General features: G+C 51.4%; 2 protein-coding genes across 3 annotated transcripts in view; one reads left to right on the forward strand and one right to left on the reverse strand.

Moving 5' to 3' along the window:
• Positions 1 to 423: 423 nt before the first annotated feature.
• Positions 424 to 18,827, reverse strand: ASZ1 (ankyrin repeat, SAM and basic leucine zipper domain containing 1). Its single transcript, XM_061572892.1, has 13 exons — positions 18,696 to 18,827; positions 15,442 to 15,671; positions 13,700 to 13,825; positions 12,281 to 12,395; positions 11,338 to 11,457; positions 10,739 to 10,874; positions 9,843 to 9,943; positions 8,261 to 8,336; positions 5,982 to 6,038; positions 5,230 to 5,342; positions 3,321 to 3,441; positions 1,850 to 1,963; positions 424 to 618 (listed from the first exon to the last, which is right to left on the reverse strand). Exons 1-13 carry the CDS (start codon positions 18,797 to 18,799, stop codon positions 433 to 435), a joined length of 1,599 nt encoding a protein of 532 aa, XP_061428876.1. The 5' UTR covers positions 18,800 to 18,827; the 3' UTR covers positions 424 to 432.
• A 2,332-nt stretch (positions 18,828 to 21,159) lies between these two features.
• GRIPAP1 (GRIP1 associated protein 1) overlaps positions 21,160 to 25,607 on the forward strand; it is a 36,487-nt gene continuing 32,039 nt past the window's right edge. For both annotated transcript variants that reach the window (XM_061573032.1, XM_061573033.1), the window contains exon 1: positions 21,160 to 21,428. In XM_061573032.1, coding sequence (XP_061429016.1) covers positions 21,387 to 21,428 — 42 coding nt within the window. In that variant the 5' untranslated portion in view covers positions 21,160 to 21,386. The remainder of the gene's footprint in view (positions 21,429 to 25,607) is intronic.

Consider the following 25,607-nt stretch of genomic DNA (forward strand, 5'->3'; position numbering starts at 1 on the left):
TCCGCCGAGGCTACCGCGCCCCGCCAACGAGCGGCGTCAACTTCCGGTTTCCGATCAAATCCCAAAAACAAACAAACCAACAAAAACAATTCCCCAGACCGTCTCAACATTTCGCATACTTCTATGCCCCCCGATGTTCGGAAACGTTCTGGGATTCATCTTCTTGGTTAGACGCTGTCTCCCCGACAGACCTGGTCTTCACCTGGGACGGCTGCTTGCGTTGTGGCCGAAACGTCGTGAGAATTATTTTATCATGTTCTATTTTTATTATTCTATTATTTCTCTTCTACGTGATTTTACCGAAAGAACCAAGAAGATGAATCCCTGCAGTCACGAAAGCTTTAAATCGAAAGTTCTGGGATTCATCTGAAAATCCGGGGAGCATCCCCACCGCCCCCCCCACCCCAACTCTGTGGCCTTGTCCTCCCGTCGTCAGACGCGAGCCGCTGGCACGGAGACGCCCGAGACGGCAGAGCCGCGCTTCCAGGCGAAGAGCACGGCGGCTCCGGCGGCTCCGGCGAGGATCATCAGCAGCGCCGCGGCTCCCCCTGGCGACACCAAGCGGCGCTTCCGTTTCGAGGCGATGAAATCGGCAGGCGTCGGCGAATCGGTGCGGCACTGCCAGACGACCGCGCGCAGAGCCACACCGGTTAGCGATCGACACGGGGCAACGGTTGACGCGGCTGTCAACACCCCCGCCACCACTACCTGGGGCGCAGGGAAATGATCGTACGACACCGCCGCTACGTAAATACGAAACCACGATGGTTGGCTGACGTCACGATCGTTGTTATTGTCGTTGTTGTTGTCGTTGTGTAAACGTTGACGATTTATTGAAAGTTGTTATTACGTCATGATTTCAATTGTAATGAGGGTGGATTGTTAAAATCCCACTGCAGTGAAACCTCCTTTCCTCCCCTCCTCCTCCCATTCTTTTCTTTGAGGCGACAACCTTTGCCCTCTTCCTTTGGAACCTCAAATCCCTGCCTTGAAGTTCAGGAGTCTTTATCCCTGTGCAAGCGGTAAATGGCCGGAAACGTCACCTGATTACGCACCTTTTATTTTAAGGCCACACACGTTAAGTTACCCACCCCCCTGTACAACATGCAATTTACTCCCGAGGTCCAAAGGAGAGTCTCTTGTCTTGTCGATGGTTTACCCAAGCGTTTGGTCGCCTTGCTCAGGCCCTCACCGCGCGCCATCCAACAACGCCGCTCTCTCCTGGGCCTCCACCCACGCCGGAGAGTTCCCACCGATGCTCTCCTTCATGGGCACACGTGTCTCTCATCCCCCCCCGGGGCAACCTCTTCCTTTAACCTCGAGCTGGGTCGCAGCACATGAACCCCCCCCCCCCCCCCCCCCACACACTCTAGACCGCACACAGCCTCTCGCTCTCATCTTTTATTATTCGGAAATTGGCTTTTCCAGGGTGGGAGGAACACAGGCAGGAGTCTCCGCAGCAGCTACTGTTCCCCCCACCCCCCCCCCCCTCCCAAGGTATAGGGGGGCTTCTTCCAGGTCTCCGAAACAAACATTTTTTTTTAACCTGCCAAGGCCCACTGAGCTACGTAGCTCTTTTTCAGACGCGACCTGGACATCACGAACGATAGCTCAACGGAAGTGGCTTATCACGTGGAAATTTCTAGCGGCCAAATGCTACAAATGCACGTTTATACTATTTGTGCGAACCTAAGCTAGCGACTCCCATAAGTCGATGTCGATGTCACAATAAAAAACAAGTGCCTTAAAGAACGTCCTTGAATGAACCGTTTCTTCCGTCCTCGTGGGGACCTCCCCCGTGCAAGGGTGGCGAGTGTGTGCCGAGCGACGCTCAGGGTGGCGCGCGTACCTCCCGCACGGAGCTGAGCAGCGTGGCCGCTTGCCGGTGCAGGGCCTGGGCGGCGCTCATTCCACGCTCCATCTGGTCGAGCAGCAGCTGCGTGGAATTGTACTCAACATCCACCTGCATTACGGGCAGAGGGGAAAGTTCGAGGCGCGCGCGCGAGGGTTGCCCGGAAAGCGACGCCCCACGGGACTTTCGCTGGCAAGGGGACGCGTGACGTCGTCTCTCGGTGGCGTAAAAGCCATTGAGGTGGAACAGGGGGGGTTACGTGGAAAAGTAATGCGCATGTCACCAATAAATCTTGCGATTTTACGGGGGCAGGTTTCACTTTTCATCAATACATGGTGGTACAGCAGAGTGCGGACTAATATCATCTGTTCCTTCTGTACGGTATCGCGCGTTTCCTCCCTTTGTAGGTGGTGGGTTTTCTCCGAGTGTTCCCGTTTCCTTTCCTACATGCCCACACACGCTGATCAATTGACTGAAAGCATCTTTATCTGTAGGGGACTGCAGATCTTGGGAAATTGCTGGTTACCAGCTCACCACCTGGCCGTCTTCCAGCCTTGCCGTCTGTGGTTTCCCAGCGTTTGAGAGATGCAATCTGCAGTGTAAAACTGCAACATTAATAAAGTAGATCATCGATTATCCGATGGCTTACGTGGGAAGCGAGTGCCAGATCTTCAAAAACGCCGGACAACCACGTAACTGTTTAAAACATCTTATTTTGACACATTCTTGCATAACATTGCTTGTAGGTGTTGTATTTTATTTGTTTACTTTATGAAATTGGCACGAACATACGAATAGACAAAAATAAATATCCTACTGTGAAAAGTTACTTTATTTACTGTATTGTACTTATCACTGCAATCTCGAAGACTGTGCACGGGGCGATGATAGGGGCTGTGTAGAATTGGAGGTGGTTATTCAGAGTCCGAATCCAAACTCCATCAGCTGCGTTGGAGGTTCGCCGGATCTGCCGGGACCGCCGGATAATATTGGGGGGGGGGGGGGGGGGGGGGGGAGCCGGATAATCGCGCCCCGGATAATCAACGATCCACCGTACTCTTTGGTTCTTTTGGTTAAGTCACGTCTAAAGATAAAATAATAAATTAAATAATAGCATATTACGACGTTTCGATTGCAACACAAGCAATCGTCATCAGGCATAAAATAAATAGCAACAAAAATCTAACTAGAAAACTATAGACACAGACATACAAGCAGACAGACATCACAAGGACACACAGAGAGAGGACACATATCGGCACAAAGAGATTTTTGTCGCTATTTCTTTTATGCCTAATGATAATTGCTTGTGTTGCAATCGCAACATTTAATATACTATTATTTAATTTATTCTTTTATCTTTAGACGTGACTTAACCGAAAGAACCAAAGAATAATTCCTGCAGTCAATAAAGCTCCAAAATTAAGATTGATCCACCGTACTGTTATTATTTTACAAGAGCGAATACCTTGACAGGTTTGAGCAAGGTGAGGTCACCCACGCTGTGCTTGCAAAGGTACTCCAGACTGCTCTGCATGTAGTTGCATTGCAACTCCATGTTCACCAGCAAGGTCATAGTCCCTTCGAAGCTGCGACACACAGGAAACAACGGCATCATCATCATCATCATTATTCCGATTTTGTTCACCAGGGGAAAGCTTCACCGGCTCTCGCGACTCTCTTCCAGGAGGGTCCTGCCAAGTTTGTTGAAGGAGGGGAGGGGGGGGGGCAATGATTGTTATGTATAATGCAAATCACGAATTTGCGGTGTCATTTTCAAATTTGGACTGTGGCGCCGTGAGACTAATGGGCTACTCTTGCAAAGGGAATCGCGGGATATTTTAACTGTCCCCCCGCGGCGCAGGATTTTTCACGGTTAACACTTAATGCATAAGAGGGTTTTTTTGGGTTAGATCGCGTAAATATAAATGTGTCGTTAAACCCGCCACCACCCGACATAGCCAACTAGTAAGGTTTGTCACGTAAGCAGAACGTGACAATTCGTTACTAGTACAGCACACCGGTGTGTTGGAGAGCAAATCTACGACATTTACAATACGAGAAATCAGATTGATCTAATCCAAAGAACCTAGATTGTGGATATTGGTCGCGAAAGCCTACACGTCAAACACTTAATGCGCCCGCGGTATTAATCAGGGAAGCCGCTGGATTCGAACCGTGAAGCTCTGCAAACAAGCGGCTTGGGGCCATTTCACCGGTCTGTAAAAAAAAAAGGTTAAAGCCACTGCCAATTCCATGGTCACAAATCACCGCAAGGGAAACAAAATAAAACGTCCGAAGCAAACATTTTACAGGAAAACACGCCAACGATTAAGTATCCCTGGAGAACGTGAAACTCTGCCATGAACACATTTAGCCGCGTGCAGTGACGGTGCATTAAGTGTCGCAGCTAAGTTCTCCCCCACCGCTAACGCGATCGATCGTGCGTTGCGACAAATAGACCGGAGCCCCCAGGCAGCACCAATAATTCTGTCAAAGTTCTAAGTGACAAGAGAAAGCCACCATCATAACAGAATCATAGTGCGGGGCGGTACTACGCACCGCACCGGGTACTCATTTCAGGCTGAGTCGACCTAGGGGAGGCCCAGGACCGGTTCAGATAATCGTCACTGGTGTCCGTGATTGGGATTCGAACCCGGGTCGCCGGGTTCATAGCGCAGCGTAGTGCGCTAACTGCTACACCACCGCTCCCCACGGAAGGGGGACAACAACAACAACTGCCATTCGCCACTAAGCGGCGGTGACGTCACCACGATGCTTGTGCCAGGCCATGTGCACCTTGAGTCCACGTGAAGTGTCGAACGCTCGCTGACAATTCACGCGTAAAAAGCACACAGCCTCTGTCCACATGCGTATAAACCATCGGCACTTTCGGAAGATGCGCATTGTGGTCCTCTTTGTAATTGTTGGCCATCGCAATAACGGTGATGTGGTGACAAGAGAACCGTGGACCGGCGAAGTCCTCGTTGAGAACCATCAGCAGAGTGCCGCTACCAATTTTCACCGCCGCAAAGTCGCGCCCCTGCAAACCGTGCACGGGGGACCCCCCTCCCCCCCTCCACTTCCGGAGCCCATTCGCTTGGCTACTGCCAACAATCTAATCTGCACGACGCACTTGTTCAGGATAAAAACCACCACGTGCGTGCGAGGGGACAACACGCTATCCCCCATGCAGATTGATTAAAACACGTCGAGTCCACATTTTGCCGTCCGGAATTCTGTCAAGGCAGAGGGGAAAACAGAGGTACCTCCGACAGCCACAGGAAAGGGCGTCTTTGCAACGTGCGCGCGCTCCACCAAGCCCTCACCCACTTCAGTGTTTGTAAGAGTCACGGGGTCAAACCCGCGGTGCGTACCTGACCGGCAGCTTGGTGATGTCAGGGATGCTCCCCGACTCCCACCTGCTCATGTGCAGCTTATGCGAAGCCGCGAGAATCTTCCTCTGCTCTCCCGTCTGCATCGCACCCAACTGCGGGTGGCCAGCACCGACGTGAAAATCACCGTCACGCCGGCAATATTCGGATAATACGTAGGCAAATATTCGCCCGCAGAGGGACAGTTGCCAACAGGTGGTGCCCTTTCAAAGGTGTTGTTGAGACGAGACGCGAGATGTAACAGCGGACTATGAAAAGCCCCGGCGTATGAGAGAGCGCGGTATGATTAAATAAAAAAATTAACCCGTAAAAACTAAGTTTTTCACTATAAATCCTTTATATGCGTGGCATCGGTTTTATTTTATTATTCATTTCTATTTTTCTTGAGTAAGAGTTTCATTTTTATCACATTGGTATTTTAAATAAAATATGGAAAAAAATTTTCCTAAAAAGTGGAAAATTTTGGAAAAATTTTTTTCACGAAAATAAATTGTCACGCACAACGAGTCTGTGTGCAAAATGTCAGCTCGATTGGATCACGGGAAGTGGGTTAAAAAACGACCAAAAGATTTGCACGGTCGTAAGCGTGCAAGCAAGCAAGTGAACTTAATATAAAGGATTTAAAAACAACCGTTATCATCATCTACTTTCCAGACATCCCGTCAAAGGAGACGCGAAACATCCACCACGCATTACTTAATGGATCCCACTCTTGCAATCAATCCAGTCCTTACCGCGGAGAGCTCCTGGTCAGACATGGTGAGGAGGTTTCTCAGCGTAACTTCCTGGGCCTGCAAGTAGAAAAGAGGGCCTCTCTCTCACCCGTCGCCAAGCCGCCGCGCATTTCGTGGCTGAACAAGCGTCTCCCGCACGCACGCCACATTAGGGATCGTCGGGGACATGGCAACTGACAATACAAACAACACTCTCGTATTAACGGACTAAGACTTTACCAGGTAGGGCCCACCGAGCTTGATAGCTATTTTTCCAGAAGCGAACTGGCTATCACAAATGATAGCTCAACGAAGCGGCTTGTCACGTGGACATTTATTGCAGCCAAATACTTCAAACGCGTTGATTCTAACTGTGGAGGGGGAAAAAAAATTGGAGAACCCGGAGGAAACTCCACGACACAAAAATATATTAGCACGGATGGCTATGTATGGTGCGAAAGAAGCTCAACATACATACATACGTCAGGGTCGGGATCAAACCCACGATGTCCTTCACACGAGGCAAGGGAGCTAACATCTCGCTACCATGGAAACCTTAAAAGAATTGGAGCATGCCGATGAAGCAACGTGTAGCGGCGTATGTTCTCTGAATATCCCGGGAAGACTTACATATTTCCAAGGACATGCTATCAGAAATAAAAGGATGCTCCTGGGAAAACCTTAGGCCATTAACATGGCCTGTTAGACCAGGGTCCGTTAATAGAAGAGGTGGAAACACCCAGACTGGGAAAGCCGGCGAGGAGGGAGAGACGTCCACACGGTGGGTATCGGCCAGGGCGCTGGTGGCTACGCACGTGACCTGTAAACCCAGCACTTGTAACATATTGTCCTGCGGAGGGAGCTGATAGGAACGTTAGGTTGCTCGGTCAATGTCCAGGGTCAACGGCGGCGTGGTGTATTCCGCAAATATGGCCGACTGTGAGGGCGGGCACAAGCCGGCGTGAGTAGGTTAAACGTTGAGTTTTATAAGGGCACCACGGGGTGACTAGCCCCTCCCCACCCAGCCCCACCCCTCCCACCCCCCACCCAGCCCCTCCCCACCCTCCCCTCCCCACCCAGCCCCACCCTCCCTACCCAGCCCCTCCCCACCCTCCCCTCCCCACCCAACCCCTCCCTCCCCACCCAGCCCCTCCCTGCACGACGGACGAACGGACACAATAATCCCCTGTGGGCTGGTGCAACCAGGAGGTTCCTACCAGTATTCTGTATGCATGTTGACCTTCTTTCGCACCGTACGCAGCCAAACCGCGCTAATCGGTTGGCTACGCAGACGAGTGGGTTGGGTGGATCGCCGCGAGGAACTCCCTCCCACCACTTTCTAGCTCGCCAGGAAATGGCAGAGCACGGCGAGTGGATTAGTCAATCGCCGTTCGTCTAACGTCTTTACGGGGATGAACAGGGCGCTTGCTGCCGCCACCGCATTGCATGCGTGGGGTTTTTGTCCGGGTGCTCCGGTTTCCTGCCACATGCAGTAAAAAAACAACAACCCCATTCATTAAAACGGAGTTGGCCGATCATCCCAACTTAAGACCGCAGAGCGAGGATGAATTGTTGGTGCCCGGTCCCTAGCTAACCTCCAGTATTTTCTTGTTGTCGTAACAGATCCCGTCAGCCACATTAGGCCCTCGGAGCGATGATTTAAGTACCAGCAACCCAAAGTGAGATCGAAAACTCATTTCTTTAGAAATGCTTTTAGTGCGTTAGTTTGTTGCCCTTACCCCCGCACCTCCAATGAGCACGGTTGGCTACGTACGGTGCGAAAGAAGTTCAACGTACACATCTACGTCTGAAACCCAGAAGGCCGTGTTGCTGATGGGATGTGGCAAAACCTTAATTTGTTTATGCAGGGGTACAGACATGGGAGAGGGGTGCGATTGTTTGATAACCTCTCTCCTTTCCTCCACGAGCTCTCCCCAAAAGCCCCTTGCACCTCCAAACTCCCAGACGATCCAAACAAAAACGCCACTTTTTTTTCTTCTTGGTTCTTTTCCGTAAAGTCACGTAGAAGAATAATAAAATAATAAAAATAAAATAATTCTCACGACGTTTCGGCCACAACGCAAGCAGCCGTCTTCAGGTGGAGAACAGCGTCTGCCGAGAAGGCAGAGTCTGAAAGCTTAAATCGAAAAAAAACGCCACTGCCAGGCGGCGCCTCTGAACCCCCCCGCCAGCCATCAAACGACGATGACGCACGTCGCCCCCGTTGGCCAACGTCGCGTGCCTTCGGCGGGGGCAACGGCATGCAAACCAACACCGCGTGTTCAACGGCAAACCAGCACCTGGAACAGCGGGACGAGGTGTCCAAGGTCGAGCCCAAATAAGAACTGCTTCAGATCGTCAAGCATGAGCTTGTTTCTGGGGGTGGGGGGGGGGGGGGAACCCACACACGAAGTCACGTAACTTTTATTCTGCTTACGGAGTCAAAGCTCCCTTCCCCCGGTACAGCCCATAACAGACTGTCGGGGCGAGTGCCGTTAGCGAGTAGCACCTACGAAGGCCGGCACTCCGGCACACGAGGGGCGTGGGGTGGCCAGCACCGTGCCCGGCCGCCCACGTCTCCCGACTGGCGACGTTTACCGCACACCGCCACACCAAGTGCACTCGGCGTCATGCGAGGCCGAGTGGACCTAGGGGAGGACCAGGACCGGTTGGGATAATCGCCGCCGGTGTCGATGGCCGTGAGCGGGAACCGAACCTCGGGGTGTCCGGGTTCGTTAGCGGAGCGCTAACGAGCCACACCACACCGCTCCCCACACGTGGCCTGACAAAGAGGTCAAGGCACGCGCGTTCGTCTGCTTACAGAGACAAACACAAGTGTCCCTCCACGCTCCACGCGGTGATGGTGGTGGTAGCAGTAGATGCGAACCAAAAAAAGGGCGCACAAAGCGAAACCGCACGAAGAGACGGCTGCCTGCCGAGTAGCGTACAGGGTACACGCACGGTACACACACAGTACACACGCGGCACACACGCGGTACACACAGTACACACAGTACACACGCGGCACACACACGGTACACACACGGTACACACACAGTACACATGGTACACACACAGTACACATGGTACACACACAGTACACATGGTACACACGGTACACACACGGTACACACACAGTACAGACACACACACGGTACACACACGGTACACACACGGTACACACACGGTACACACACAGTACAGACACACACATGGTACACACACGGTACACACACAGTACAGACACACACACGGTACACACACAGTACACATGGTACACACACGGTACACACACAGTACAGACACACACAGTACACACACAGTACACACACAGTACAGACACACACGGTACACACACGGTAAGGTCCTGCTCTGAAACGTTCTGCTCCGAAACTCCCGGATCGGCGTTCCCTCGCAGCCGTTGCAGCGTCGGTATCGAGGCCTCGGCAAGGTAAGGTCATTTACCCTTTTTACCGGGTAAAAGGGTAAAGGTGTCGACACGCCAAGGGGTAGGGTAAAGGGTAGGGTAAAGGTAGCGCGGAAGAATTACCCGGTAGGGTAAAGATTCAAGCGCGAAGTATTACCAGGCAAACACCTTGTGTTTACCGCTCGCTAAAAGCTCCGTGGCGCAGTCCGTGGCCTCCATTTAAAATTGGAATAATCGAGAGTATTCTATATGAATAAAGCGCTCTACCTAGCATTCACCTGTTATAAACCTTGTTCATGTGTAGTAGTGCCCCAGTAATTACCCTGTAATCGGGCAATTTGTATGGGGTAAGGGTAAAATGTAGGGTAAAGGTAGGCTCGTTGCTTTTACCTTTTACCTTGCCGAGGCCTATCGGTATCGCCGGACCCGAAGGCTGCAGTGTGGACGCAGGGTACCTGATTTTCAATTCCAAAGCCTTGGTGCTGACAGCGCTGATTTTGTTGGTAGACGCCATGAACTTGCACGCCCCCGACTCCTTGTAAGACTCGAGCACGATCTGAGACGGGGAAGGAACCAGCGTCACCCCAGTGCCCAGCGTTCCCCCCCCCCCCCCCCGTGGTTATCGCTGCGCTGCACGGCACTCCCGATGCGATGCCGCCTCGTGCGGCGCGTCGTCCGACGTCTCCACCGCCTGCTGCCGCTATCTCAACGCGGGCCCCCCGGCCGATGCTCGTTTCGCTCCCGTTTACAAACACGCGCTCGTACGCACGCGAAGGAAACCTTAAGCATCAATGCGTACACACGCTCATACATATAGACAAAACAAAGACAAAGACTGTTGGGGCAAGTGCTGTTAGCGAGTAGCACCTATGAAGGCCGGCACGGCACACGAGGGGGTGGGAGGCCAGCACCACCCCAGGCTATCTCTGCCTTCACCAGTGCTGGTGTTTACACTTGCATCCCACTGGGATTTTTGCACACAGCGTTGGTGTACGGTGTTTTTTCTGCAATATTTTGCTGTCTTTTCATGGATTTTCTGTTTGCACTTAGTCACATATTCACTTTAAGATGTTTTTGTTCATGTTTTTGTTTTTTCTTTGTTGCGGTTGCACCCGATTCAAGAGCCGAATGGCTCACAGGGCTGTGCCTTATAAATGAACTTGAAAATGAACTTGAACTTGAACACACCACAACAGGTACTCATTCATGCTCGAGTCGGCCTAGACGTAGCCTAGGGACCGGTCGAAATATCCGCCACCGTTATTGCTCGCGAGCAGCTCTCGAACTCAGGTCGCGCTAACCGCTGCGCCGCCGCTCCCCCCCAGGTGCCTGCCGCACCTGCCCCGCTCACCTGCACCTTGCTGAACTGGAGTGCCAGCTCTTCGGCGGAGAAGCCGCCGTTGGTCTTGATGGCGGTGTCGGCGCCGAGCTCCTCCAGCCGTCTCCGGCACGCCTCGTGGCCTCTGCTTCGCGGCCCAGTGCAGCGCCTGTGATCGGGCCGAGAGGGCAGAGCTGGGTGGCGGTGCAAAAAGTATTGCACCCATGGGACCTCCTTTGCCAGTACCAAAATATATGATAATAGGTTTTTCCTATTATCATATTTTGGAACTGGCAAAGGAGATTCCATGATGTAGGTGCTCACCCCGAGCTCTCATTACTCTGATAGTGCGTCGTTGTCTTTGAGCTGTACGCCTTTTGAGACGAGGCTCAAAAGAAAGCTGTCTCTGGTGTGGACCAATCAGTTTCAAGGACAATGCATAAACTATCAGTGTGTTTTTGTTTGCATTCTGACCACAAGTATTGCGGTTATTTCAGACATGATTCCTTGCAAAAGGTTTCAGTTTGGTACTTTAACAACTTAACACAACTGTTTTGTTGCCAGAAAAAAGGGGGAAAACCTATTATCAAGTATTGCACTGTTGCGTAAACAGACAGGGGGAGACGTGTCACATGCTTACGGTCCATCCGTGCTGGTCCTGCAAGTTGACGTCTGCACTGTGCTGCCCCAGCAAGGCCACCGAGTCCTGGTAACCGTCGCGGGCAGCGTACATCACGGCGCTCATCCCCATCCTGAGCCACAACAGACAAAGGCACATGCAAAAAAGATTTAACTACACTTATTTGGACCATCTTATTTGACAGACAACTATTACAGGTTACTGATAGACAGCCAGTTTTGTTTAACCAGGTTTAGTTTTTCTTTTTTCACACTTTTGTTATGTAGGCTAGGCGTTAGTCACAAACCGCACCTCTCCATAACAAAGGCTCAGTCTTTTGTTATGCAGTCTATTCTTAGTCTTAAGCCTCACCTTACCATATTAATAAAAAAGTGTGCCATTCCTGGCCCTTCCCCCCTATCTCTTGTAATCTCTCATTTACTTGATACAGCTGTCGTGGCTGTGACGGTTCCACCTGAAGACGGAAGCTTGTGTTGCTTCCGAAACGTCGTGATTTTTTATTTTATTAATTTTAATTTTAATTTTTTACCTACGTGACTTTACCGAAAAAACCTAAGAATATGAATCCTTGCAGTCACAAAAGCTTCAAATCTAGAATTAAAGGCAAAGATCTCCCGTGTGGCTTTCAACGGACTGCAGGGGCAAGTCCTGTTCGCGAGTGTTACCCATGACGGCCGACACGGCACACCAGGGGCGGGTGGGTGGCCAGCACCACACAGGCTGCTTTTGTGGCATTTATTCCGGACTTCCCCGTAGTTCCGTTCGATTTGCTAGCAGCGCGGCTCCGGATCTGGGTGAGATTCGAGCCACTCCTGGGTTGTTGTTTTTTTTTCAACGAACTGCCGAAGGAACAACGCTCGAAGGCCCCGACAACGTCACGCAGCCGGCAACGACCGGCAAACCACGGGGGGGCGAGGGGGGTTCAGCCGCGGTACCTGTCGGTGACGTTGGTGTCGAGCGCGTGCTGGAGGAGCTGGGCGGCGCACGCCACCGCGTCTCCCGCCGGCCGGTGAGAAGGTGCGCACGCGGCCATCAGCACCGTGTAGCCACCTACGAAACGGCCGTCAGTGGCGCGGGTGGTGGCTCGTGACGAGCGCGGAACCACGCCGGCGACGGGCCGCGCAGAGCAGAGGTCACAACCGGGTACCCGATACCCGTACCCTACCCGATACCCGACTACCCGTACCCGGCCGGGTACGGGTACCCGTTTGTGACCCTGGTGCGGCCGGGTACGGGTACGGGTAAGGAATCAAAACCCGTTTGCGACCTCTGGCGCAGAGCAACTCCGCGTCGTCCAGGATGCCGTCAGCGGGCAAGCGCGCTTGCCAACACGCAAGGGTTCTCGTCGTATTGTGCGCGAAAATATGAATGACACTTTCATTTTATAGCGCGTCATTCATGCCAACAGCATCCCACGACGCCGTACATTAGTTGTATATTTAAGGACCAAATCCCACATACACGGCCGGCACGTGCAACACACGTACGTACGTACCAAGCAAAAGAAAGCTCTACCAACCCAAGCAAAATAAAAAATGAACAAGCAAATTGAGAAACGGGCACCAGAACAAAAAGCGCAAACAGCAAAAAGGTGTTCATCTTCTTGGTTCTTTCGGTAAAGTCACGTAGAAGGGAAATAATAAGATAATACAATTTATTTTGTATACTGATGATACTATGTAGTTTATACTTTAGTTTTTTACGTGGTGGTTTAGTAACTGCAGCTATATACTATTAACATTCCTTCCCTTTGTTAATGCTACCCCTATCCCCTCCCTTTGATGCTGCTAATCCTGCATAATGCACGGGCATAATATGACTTTGAAACCCCCCGCCCACCTCCTACGCATTTCCCATAAATATGCTAAATTCCTCTTGATATGCAAATTATTTTATCTAGGCGCTCTTCTTCCCCCTCCAACCCAGCTTAAATATACGCTCCAAGCTTGGTGGTGTTTCATTATTCACCTGAGGACGGCTGCTTGCGTTGTAGTCGAAACGTTGTGAGAATAATTTTATTATGTTTTATTTTTATTATTTTATTATTTCCCTTCTACGTGACTTTACCGAAAGAACCAAGAAGATGAATCCCTGCAGTCACGAAAGCTTTAAATCGAAAAAGCAAAAAAGTGATCGCAACAACGACGACGACAACAAAACCACAGAGGCTTTCGAGAAGTCAAACTATCGATCACGAGTGTCAAACCTCACTGCCTCCACGGTGCCGGATTACAGGCGACGTGCGTATTATAGCCACCCTCCGCCGGGCAAACCGCAGCAATCGACAACAACATCCATGAAGAGCCGGCGCAAACGGCACCATGGTGGTCTCCACGGACGACCGCGTCGCTGACCTTCGGTGGCGAAGTGAGCGCTGGCGCCACGAGCCAGCAGGACTTTCACCAGGGCCGGGTTGGCACACACGGCCGCGTACATCAGCAGGGACCAGCCGGAGGAAAGCACTGCGTTCACGTCGACGCCTACCGGGCCACACGGACACAGACAAAGAACCGCCACCCCCCGTGGAGCCTTAACGGACTGTTGGGGGACGAGCGCCGTTGGCGAGTAGCACTTACGAAGGACGGAACGGCACACGAGGGGGTGGGTGGGCCAGCAACACGCCCGGCCGCCTTTGTCTCCCCAAAGACGATGTTTACGCACCGCGCTAGGCACTCATTTGAGGCCGAGTCGACCTAGGGGAGGCCCACGACCGGTTCAAATAATCGTCACTGGTGTTGGCCACGAGCGAGAATCGAACTCGGGTGGCCGGGTTCGTAGCACGGGCACAATCCATACGGGCCTCACCACATCTTCAATTTGACAAATTATTTGGAGTACAACAACAACAAAAGAACAAATACAACGCATTAATTAATAACACCGTGGGGCCTTCGGAAGAAAATATATGGCCAAGGTAATCAGTATTTCGGGCAATAGCGCTTTGTCATAGACTTCATAGCGTGTAGGACATTGTCACGCAAGCTACTGCAGTGTGGCGAGGTCAGACTTAGTAGATATATATATTCTTAGGTTTTTTCGGTAAAGTCACATAGGTAATTTTTATTTTTTACCTACTGACTTTACCGAAAAAACCTAAGAATATGAATCCTTGCAGTCACGAAAGCTTCAAATCTAGACTTAGTAGATATATACTGTACACAGGTGACAATTCTGACATTGGGCCTTCTCCATACGCTTGCGCTATGATCAAAGCACGAGTGGATGAAGAAGTGGGATACTGTGGCAACGTCACACACGTCTCCCCAACTTGAGGAAGGGCTATCGCCCCAAAACAACACCCATTACGGTGTTCGCTCGTGTTCTTCACCAACTTGGCTGTCCGCGAATCGCATCTGGAACGTTACACGACTGCTGCATCGAGAGAGACAAAGTGATGAGATAAAGTGATGAGAGAGAATGTGATGCGATAAAGAGATGGCAGAAAGTGACGAGATAAAGTTATGAGAGAGAGAAAGTGACGGGAGAAAGTGGCGAGATACAGAGATGTGCTACTATGATAGTTCTCACGAATTGAATAGCTTAGTTGCGTATTTATTTCGGGTAATTGATTATACTTGAGTATTAATATTGCATTAACCACACTACTTAAACAAGGCTGCTGTCTCAAAGACAACGCCATAGATTACCACGTGTTGGTTTGCATGTTCCCCACAAAGTGCCGTGTGTGTGGTTAAAGCAGGACTTGATTCCCTGCAAGAGAGTTTCCATTTTGGCATTTTAACATCTTAACACACCTCCTGTGGTAGTGCCCGAAAGGGTAAAAAAAACACCTATTCGTATTTTTTTCCACCACTTTGATACTGTCAACAACAATAAAAAGATCCCATACTCTTTGGTTCTTTCGCTAAAGTCACGTAGTTAGAAATAAAATAAAAACAAATCACGACCGCTTGTGTTGCGATCGAAGCGTCGTGATTTGATTTATTTTATTTCTAACTACGTGGCTTTACCGAAAGAGCCAAAGAGTATGGATTCCTGCAGTCACGAAAGCTTCAAATCAAAATTGAAAAAGGTCCCATTTTTTTGCCGCAACAACAACCGACCGACTGACTGACCCGCGTCCAGCGCCTCGCACACGAGCTCCTGGTTTCCGGCCATGGCAGCTGCCCTTGTGTCCTCCAGCGAGAGCAGCCTGCCCTCAGCTCCCACCACTGCTGCCCTCCTTCTCCTGACGCTGCTGCCACCCGCCACGTCCCGCCGGGCTGGGCCAACCTCGGCCACGCGGCGCGGCTCCCCAGCGGCGAAGGCCTTGCGGGCACTGGCACGCTCGGCCTTTTCACCGAGGCCATGCCCACCGCCGCTTGCCTGTCGTAAGAGGAACGGGGGAATGCAAGAATCAAGAGTGCACAGTGAAGGATGGGGCCTGTGCCCTGGCCAAGTGTCTGGCCAGTGTCCGTATCCACGTCGCTCGTTCTCTCTCTGTGCTGTGTATCTCGCTGTGAGCCATCTCTCTCTCTGTGCATCTCGCTGTGAACCATATCTCTCTCTCTCGTTCTGTGTATCTCACTGTGAGCCATCTCTCTCTCTCTGTGCATCTCGCTGTGAACCATATCTCTCTCTCTCGTTCTGTGTATCTCACTGTGAGCCATCTCTCTCTCTCTGTGCATCTCGCTGTGAACCATATCTCTCTCGTGCTGTGCATCTCGCTGTGAACCATCTCTCTCTCTCTCGTGCTGTGCATCTCGCTGTGAACCATATCTCTCTCGTGCTGTGTATCTCGCTGTGAGCCATCTCTCTCTCTCTCGTTCTGTGTATCTCACTGTGAGCCATCTCTCTCTCTCTGTGCATCTCGCTGTGAACCATCTCTCTCTCTCTCTGTGCTGTGTATCTCGCTGTGAGCCATCTCTCACTCTCTCTTCATATCTCTGCATTTTCGTCCTCTCTTACATCTACGTCTCTCTCTCTCTGGACCATCGCTCGTGTCTCTGTATCCCCGTGTCTCTGCATCCCCGTGTCTCTGCATCCCCGTGTCTCTCTCTACGGTACAGAACGAGAAAAAAGATGCTGGAAGGTGACACTAACAGCTGCTCTGTGCTTCCAGTGTTCAGAGGCCTGCTTAAGGCGCGGCTCCGGCTGGAGCACGCATACCACACGCATGTTGGTGATGTGCACGTCTTCTTCGAACGCTGGGGAGCCATAAAAGCTCTTTGTACCAGCGTGGACGGCACCCTCGTGTTCACCACCTTCTGAAGCGCTCGCTCGTCACCGTGGCATGCGCGATGACCACCACCAACCACCACCACCACGTGGCTTTTATTTTGTATTGTGCGCGGTGCTTTCAGCGCCACAGCGCGTCGATTTGTAGCGTTTATTTTCTTTTGTTTGCTGGTGACTTTGTGTATTTCATATCGAAATCGCCTCCAGTGCTGTTGCTGCTGGCGGCAATAAAAGTTGTTTAAAAATCAAAGTCTCTGGACCATCGGTCGTGTCTCTGTGTCCCCGTGTCTCTGTGTCCCCGTGTCTCTGTGTCCCCGTGTCTCTGTATCCACGTGTCTCTGTATCCACGTGTCTGTGTCCCCGTGTCTCTGTATCCACGTGTCTCTGTGTCCCCGTGTCTCTGTGTCCCCGTGTCTCTGTATCCACGTGTCTGTGTCCACGTGTCTCTGTATCCACGTGTCTGTGTCCCCGTGTCTCTGTGTCCCCGTGTCTCTGTGTCCCCGTGTCTCTGTGTCCCCGTGTCTCTGTATCCACGTGTCTCTGTGTCACCGTGTCTCTGTGTTCCCGTGTCTCTGTATCCACGTGTCTCTGTGTCACCGTGTCTCTGTGTCCACGTGTCTCTGTGTCCCCGTTTCTCTGTGTCCCCGTGTCTCTGTGTCCCCGTGTCTCTGTGTCCCCGTGTCTCTGTGTCCCCGTGTCTCTGTGTCCCCGTGTCTCTGTGTCCCCGTGTCTCTGTGTCCACGTGTCTGTGTCCCCGTGTGTCTGTGTCCCCGTGTCTCTGTGTCCCCGTGTCTCTGTGTCCCCGTGTCTCTGTGTCCACGTGTCTCTGTGTCCCCGTGTCTCTGTGTCCACGTGTCTCTGTGTCCCCGTGTCTCTGTGTCCACGTGTCTCTCTCTCTACGGTACCTCTCTCTCTATCGCCCTGCCTCTCTGTCTCTATCTCGGAGATAGCAGAGATACGCGTTTCATAACGCTTCGTGAGAACGATCCGATTGTTGTTGTTGTTGTTTATGTTTAGGCGAGAACGACGGCTGGGTGGGTGTCGATTGACCGGTGGGGTTCGAAGGGTGGCGATGAAATGAAGGGGTCTGGGATGGCTTTGCTTGACGCGTTCGCCAAAACTCTTTGGTTCTTTCGGTAAAGTCACGTAGTTCTATTTCGATTTAAAGCTTTCGTGACTGCAGGGATTCATCTTCTTGGTTCTTTCGGTAAAGTCACGTCATTCAGACGCTGTCTTTCCGACAGACCTGTTCTTCACCTGAGGACGGCTGCTTGCGTTGTGGCCGAAACGTCGTGAGAATTGTATTTTATTATGTAAATGTTTTATTATTTTATTATTTCCCTTCTACGTGACTTTACCGAAAGAACCAAGAAGATGATTCACATAGTTCGTTACCAAAGAGTATGGATTCCTGCAGTCACGAAAGCTTTAAATCAAGCGTTCGCCAAAGATGCCACCCGCACGCAACGCGTTAGTGATGGTGGTGGTGGTACGACTCGGGGCTCAGGTGATGGTGTAGAACTAAACACATGGCGATGACAAACATCACGATGCACGGCTCAACATTCACGCAAGATGATGATGGTGATGATGATGGTGGTGGTGCAGGTCAGGCGCAACACACATGGTGGTGGTGATTAATATAATGACGACGACAGATTGGTGGTGGGTGTATCCAGATCATGCTGCAACGTTTGAGATGACGACGAGGATGATGAGGATGAGCTACAAATAAATGGTGATGACGGTTTACGATGATGCTGATGATGACGATGCAGAGCTCGTAATAGACTGACGATGGTTACGATGATATTCACGCTCAGCATGCCTGGACGGGCCGGTGGGGCTTTACACAACACACGCACAAAGACAAAGATCCCCCGTGTAGCCTGTAACAGACTATAGGGGCAAGTGCTGTTAGCAAGCACCTATGAAGGTCAGCACGGCACACGAGGGTGTGGGTGTCAAACACCACGCCCGTCCGCCTTTATCTCCCTAGTGGCGATGTTTACACATCGCACCAGGTACTCATTTGAGGCCGAGTCGACCTCGAGGAGGCCCCGGACCGGTTCAGATATTCGTCACTGGTGGTGTTGGCCGTGAGCGGGAATCGAACATTGCTGCATCCCTCGGGACGGCTCTGCCAGCGGCCAGCCCCAGCTCAAGGCTCACCGTTCTCGCTCTCCCAGTCGGATCAGCGTTGTGCTCGCGTGTCCAGGGTGGGAGCTCCACAGATATCGACCCCCTGGGCGGGTCGCCCCAGTCCCATTGATCATCGTCGTCGTAATCGACGTCCTCGCTTCCCGCGGGCCGCACTTCCATTCCCTTTCGTTGCCTGTCACGGTCGGAGCACGTGGCATGCCACGTGGGTGGACGGCCGCGGCTTCCGGTGGTTGAGATCAGCTGCTTCCGGTGGTTGAGATCAGCTGCTTCCGGTGACCGAGATCAGCTGCTTCCAGCCCTGGGAAGCGGCCACGTGGATCTATCCCTCAAGAATTGAGGATCTTTCGATTTAAAGCTTTCGTGACTGCAGGGATTCATCTTCTTGGTTCTTTCGGTAAAGTCACGTAGAAGGGAAATAATAAAATAATAAAAATAAAACATAATAAAATAATTCTCACGACGTTTCGGCCACAACGCAAGCTGCTTGCGTTGTGGCCGAAACGTCGTGAGAATCGTATTTTCTAATGTTTTATTTTTTATTATTTCCCTTCTAAGTGACTTTATCGAAAGAACCAAGAAGATGCTTGATAATGTTGCATTGTCTTTGAAACTGATTGGGCCACACCAGAGGCAGCCTCATTTATGACTTTGTCTCATCCGTGTCAGACCAGAGAACGGCAAAGCAAAAATCAACGCATTAATAGCACATTAGGTTGAGCTGTTATATCTATCTATAGGACCATTTTTTCATCGTAATATTCACATTTGTAAAATGAATACTACACACTTTTCACGGTACATTTAACCCATTTATTGCGAAAATCAAAGTACCTTAGTAACTTAACAAAGGCCGCCTGTTGGGCGAAAGATAAATATGACCAAAACAAGTTTAAGTATCAAGTTTATTTTGTTTAACCAGGTGAGAATGCAAAAAAGACCAGGATGATCTCATTTACAAGAGTGACCCGAATCAAATGAAATACATTACAGCAATTAAGCAAATATAAATTAATGAACGCTATCATTTGGAAACATTTTTGCACAAATATTAAATGATACATTCATTGTAGTGTTTGCCGTCTTGGGCAGATTTTTTTTCTTCAACTGGTCACGAAGAAACCCCACGTACAAAAGGTTCGTTGGACAAAAGAAAATGTCTCTTGGAAGGACAACTGGAATATGCTGCAGATTATGTTCTACTTGTGGTACTTATTGGAAACGAATCAGAATTTATACAAATTAAACAATACGAACATAATTGAAGGCTTTTGAAAAATGGAAATGGTTGTGTGTACAGTCCCACAATTTCCACAAACATTCTGAGAAGGACACGTAGCCGGATGTGTTTGTTAAACAAAAACAGCAATTCTGCACATCGATGCGAATGATTCAGTGGCGTAGTAACTCCATCAACTCAAGGGGTGCGGCAATAAGTCAGGTAGGGGGCCCCAATATTTGATGTGTCCAGCACGTTCGCACCTCGGCTATCCTGTATGCCGGGGATCATCTTGCCTAATCGCATCATTACGCTCACGGTCTCGAACATTTAACGCTGCAGGGGCGCTCCGTCTTCGCAACAATAAGTTTGTTGATCTTTTACACTGTTGCCAAAAACAAATCTCATGCTCTGTAATGTATGACTTACTGTTAGTAGCTCAGCTTATTGGAGAGTATATTTAGTATATTGATGATACTGATGTAGTTTATATTTTAGTTTTTTACGTGGTTTAGCTGCTGCAGCTCATTATTAAAATTCCTTCCCTCTATGACTGCTAATCCTACTCCTTCCCTTTGATGTTGCTAATCCTGCATACTGCATAATGCACGGGCATAATATGACTTTGAAACCTCCCCCCACCTCCTACGCATTCCACAAGTAGTGACTAATCCCATATCTACATTTCCCATAAATATGCTAAATTCATCTTGATATGCAAATTCCTTTGTCAAGGCGCTCTTCCCCCTCCAACCCAGCTTAAATATACGCTGCCAAGCCTGGTGGTGCCCATTCAGACGCTGTCTTTCCGACAGCCCTGTTCTTCACCTGAGGACGGCTGCTTGCGTTGTGGCCGAAACGTCGTGATAATTATTTTATTATGTTTTAATTACATAATTTTATTTTTCCCTTCTACGTGACTTTACCGAAAGAACCAAGAAGATAAATCTCATGCTGGTTGTCAACAGGGGGAGGGGGGGGGCAGCTCGTAGCTTTGGCCGCCAGGGGGGGGGTGGGGGGCAGGGGAGCAAGTCACCCCCTACCTGCCCCTACCTGCCCCCACACGCTCATTACGCAACTGCAATGATTTTTATTGTTAAACGTTCCACATTCGACGCCGACGTTCCACGTGGCACTCCACCATGGCCCCGCCCCCCGCCCCCGCGTGACGTCATCGCGCCTATTATGCAGTCACGTGGGCGCGACCGGCGAGGGGGGGGAGGTCAGGGGTCACGGCGTGTGTCATCGTCACGTGATCCTCCGCTCCCGGTGTCATGGCGTCACCTTCGCTCTGAGTCGCTCAAGCGGCGGGGTTCATTCTCGCCCACAACCAAAACGACGACAACAACAACAACAACAGCAACAACAACAGCAGTAACAACGGCAGCAGCAACAACAACAAGCGCGACAACAAACGCCATCACGAACAGCAGCAGCAGCAGCCACAACAGCGAGCGCACCGCCACCGCCTCGGAGCCCGCGCCATGGCGCAGTCTCTGTCCGATGAGGAGTTCAACCGCATGCAGGTGAGCAGCAGCAGCAGCAGGAGAGACAGCAGCAGCAGGGACAGCAGCAGAAGAGGCAGCAGGAGAGGCAGCAGGAGCAGGGACAGCAGCAGCAGCAGAAGAGGCAGCAGGAGAGGCAGCAGCAGCTGCAGGAGAGGCAGCAGCAGCAGGAGAGGCAGCAGCAGCAGCAGCAGGAGAGGCAGCAGCAGCAGCAGGAGAGGCAGCAGCAGCAGGAGAGGCAGCAGCAGCAGGAGAGGCAGCAGCAGCAGGAGAGGCAGCAGCAGCAGGAGAGGCAGCAGCAGCAGGAGAGGCAGCAGCAGCAGGAGGGACAGCAGCAGCAGGAGGAGAGGCAGCAGCAGCAGGAGAGGCAGCAGCAGCAGGAGAGGCAGCAGCAGGAGAGGCAGCAGCAGCAGCAGGGACAGCAGCAGGAGAGGCAGCAGCAGCAGCAGGAGAGGCAGCAGCAGCAGGAGCAGCAGAGGCAGCAGCAGCAGGAGAGGCAGCAGCAGCAGGAGAGGCAGCAGCAGCAGGAGAGGCAGCAGCAGCAGGTGAGCAGCAGCAGCAGCAGGAGAGGCAGCAGCAGCAGGAGAGGCAGCAGCAGCAGGAGAGGCAGCAGCAGCAGGAGGGACAGCAGCAGCAGGAGGAGAGGCAGCAGCAGCAGGAGAGGCAGCAGCAGCAGGAGAGGCAGCAGCAGCAGCAGGGGAGGCAGCAGCAGCAGCAGGAGAGGCAGCAGCAGCAGGAGAGGCAGCAGCAGGAGGAGAGGCAGGGACAGCAGCAGCATGGGCAGCAGCAGGGGCAGCGACAGCTGCAGCAGGAGAGGCAGCAGCAGCAGGAGAGACAGTAGCGGTGACCGAAGCGGCAGGAAGAGCAGCAGCAGGAGAGACAGCAGCAGGAGAGACAGCAGCAGCAGAGACAGGCACAGCTGTAGCAGGAGGCAGCAACAGCAGCAGGAGAGGCAGCAGCAGGGACGGGAACAACAGCAGCAGGAGAGGCAGCAGCAGGGAGAGACGGCAACACAAGAGATACTCGCAGCAGGAGAGACAGTCGCGGACAGGAGCAGTAGGGACTGCAGCGGTAGCAGCAGGAGGAACAGCAGCAATACAAACAGCAGCAGTCGCATGGACAGTAGCAGGGACAACAGCAGGGAAAGAAGAACAGCAGTCCCAGCAGTGGTATAGACAGCAGTAGCAACAGGTACAGCCACAGGATGGGGCAGTAGCAGTAACATAATAGCATCACTAAGGACAGCAGCGATAGCAACAACAGCGCGGGTAGCAGCGTCAACTCGGACAGCAGCAGTCATAGAGTAGCAGTAGAGACATCGGTAGCAGTGACAGCATCAACAACAGCGACAGCACCCAGAGCAGTGACAGCAGCTGTGACAACAGGGACAGCAGCAGTCATAGAGTAGCAGTAGAGACATCGGTAGCAGTGGCAGCATCCACAGCAGCGACAGCACCCAGAGCAGTGACAGCAGCTGTGACAACAGGGACAGCAGCAGTCATAGAGTAGCAGTAGAGACATCGGTAGCAGTGACAGCATCCACAGCAGCGACAGCAGCCAGAGTAGGGACAGCAGCTGTGACAACAGGGAGAGCAGCAGTCCTAGAGTAGCAGTAGAGACATCGGTAGCAGTGACAGCATCCACAGCAGCGACAGCACCCAGAGCAGTGACAGTAGCTGTGACAACAGGGACAGCAGCAGTCATAGAGTAGCAGTAGAGACATCGGTAGCAGTGGCAGCATCTACAACAGCGACAGCAGCCAGAGTAGGGACAGCAGCTGTGACAACAGGGGCAGTAGCAGAAACAGGAAGAGCACATTGCGATATTTTGGCCAGGGTAATGAATCAGAATCTTTATTTTGTCCTGCAGAAATCCGATGAGCTCTCAAGCTCCTTTTCACAGACGGCTTTCTTTCTTATCCGCTGGCTTACAGAACACAATTCATATTTCACAATTATGTTTTAATGCAATAAAGTGAACGCACCGTAGAATCGCTTTGTCCTAGCACGGGTCCGGTTATTCATCGGTACAAGCAGCAGCTGCAGCAGCAGCAGGGATAGCAGCGGTAGCAAACCAGGAACGACAAGGGACGGCAGCAGTAGTATCAGGGGCAGCAGTAGTATCAAGGGCAGCAGTAACAGGTCCGGTTATTCATCGGTACTTGCAGCCTGGGTGCGTGGGGGCACTGCCGTGCCCAGCAGCAAAGGGGATTTCCTCTGAGACATCGCTTTGAAAATCTGGCCCGTCCGCTCACTCGGGTTGCCACTCGCATCATCGCAACTAGGGGAAGTGTTCCTGTCATTTAGGTTTTGGTGATTTCACCTAATACGTAGCTATGAAGCTTTTCTTGTACGTATGAACGTGACTTTAAAATATGACGGTCATATGAATATACCGTAGCAAAAAAAAATGTTCTCTAATTGTTTTGTATTGTATAATCCAACCAGATGGCATTGTTGCTGAGAGCATGTGGTAGGTTTATTCAGCCCATCATTTTGCTAGTGGTGATGGAATAATGATCACAAAGCCGGCAGGCAACGATGGTCGTTCTATGAATAGACCGACGCTTTGTCGCGATAATGTGAAATTGTCATGGGTACGTGGAATTTCCAACACACTCTCACGGCCGGTGTCCACAAATAATAATGTCAACCTTTTAACGCGCGCGATATTCGCTGACTCGCATGGGGAGAGAGCGAGAGCAATAGAGAGAGAAAGTGAAAACAACTCGGGCACGGGGAACCACGCAGACAGTCGGGGAAGACAGCCAGTGCTCTGAGCCGGTGACGACAATTCGCCAAACTCCGCGATCCTCTTTGCCTGAGGGTTATTTTCAGGCAGATTAACGTGGTTTCATAAATGTGGGTGGAAACAGGAGCAGCCAGAGAGAAAACAAGAATCCACGCGGGTCGGCGGGGGTGGAAGGCAACGGCTGACCCCCGCGCCCAATGGAATCGATCGAGGGTAGTCCACACCGCATTCTCTTGGCAAGGCCAGGGCATGGGGGCGAAGCACACTGACGCCCACTGAACCGGGGGAGTGTCACAGCATCGGTGCGATTCGCCAAAACCTCGCCACCCACATTGCTGGGTTACAGGCGCGTGTGTCACCACCGCCACCGCAGCCCCTGGTGTGTTTGTTGCTGCTGCTTGCACACTTTTTTGCGTCTGCAAGTGATGTTTCACGCATCGCACGTTCGGGCTTGTATGTGGCGAAAACCCATTGCAATGCCGTAGCAGGGTATGTGGGTTACACGCCTACAAGAGCAGACCGCACACAGCGGAGACTTTTGCGCATGTAATACATGCGTCGTCACAGATGAGGTGTAACAACATCTTGTCATTCATATAATCTCCTTGCTGCTATACCTAGCCGTGTTGGCTTGGTCAACATTGCACAATAGCTATTCAGCTGAATTGAGCCTTCCACGAAATACACAAACCGAAACCGACTGTCTTTTCTTATGTTCACTTTGGCCTTCTCTTCCCCCCCCCCTCCGATAGTGTCGCAAATAACAGAAGGAATCTCATTCGTATTTAGAATATTCGGTGATCATCTGATCTGCATGATTTGTGATAGTTCGATTGAAAGTGGCATTGCTATCCAGGTACTGTTCAGCCACACTGTTGTTGATGAGGGTCCACTGCATTAAGCAGTATTGATGTCACCTTTGTGAACAAGCTTGATTAAACTGGCTTTGAATTTGTCGCAGCTTGCTTGCCAAGTACCCTTGTTATGAAACGTCGAAGGACATTTCCGAAATGTTTTTACCCGAAACATTTTCGCTTGTGCGTGACTCTGTGGCTCGCTCTGCCACCGGGACTGAGCCAACGCGACTCGGAGAGAGAAGTTGATGGTCTCAGCCCCGACCGTCGGTGATGGCACCGAATCCGTCATGTTGAGTTTGGGGTTTCACTTCATGATATTTTGAGATTTGAGACGTGAAAAAAATTGATTGGTTTTGACCGCCACGTGACAAACTGCCCTAGAGCAGGGCTCGTGAGTTAGAGCAGCACCCCAAGCGTGTGGATACCGTGCTACGTGTTGTTGTCCTTCGCCCGCACCTCCCATTCGCACGGTTGGCTACGAAAGAAGTTCTACAGACAGCCAAGATTTTTATAGTTATAATCTGAGTTCTTACTGCGCTGATATATGTTGTCCCTTGAGTACTACAGGTTTAAATTTTGATTTAAAGCTTTC

Source organism: Lethenteron reissneri, chromosome 51 (assembly GCF_015708825.2).
Source record: "Lethenteron reissneri isolate LAM-NWPU_2019-01 chromosome 51, ASM1570882v1, whole genome shotgun sequence".
Taxonomy (NCBI): domain Eukaryota; kingdom Metazoa; phylum Chordata; class Hyperoartia; order Petromyzontiformes; family Petromyzontidae; genus Lethenteron; species Lethenteron reissneri.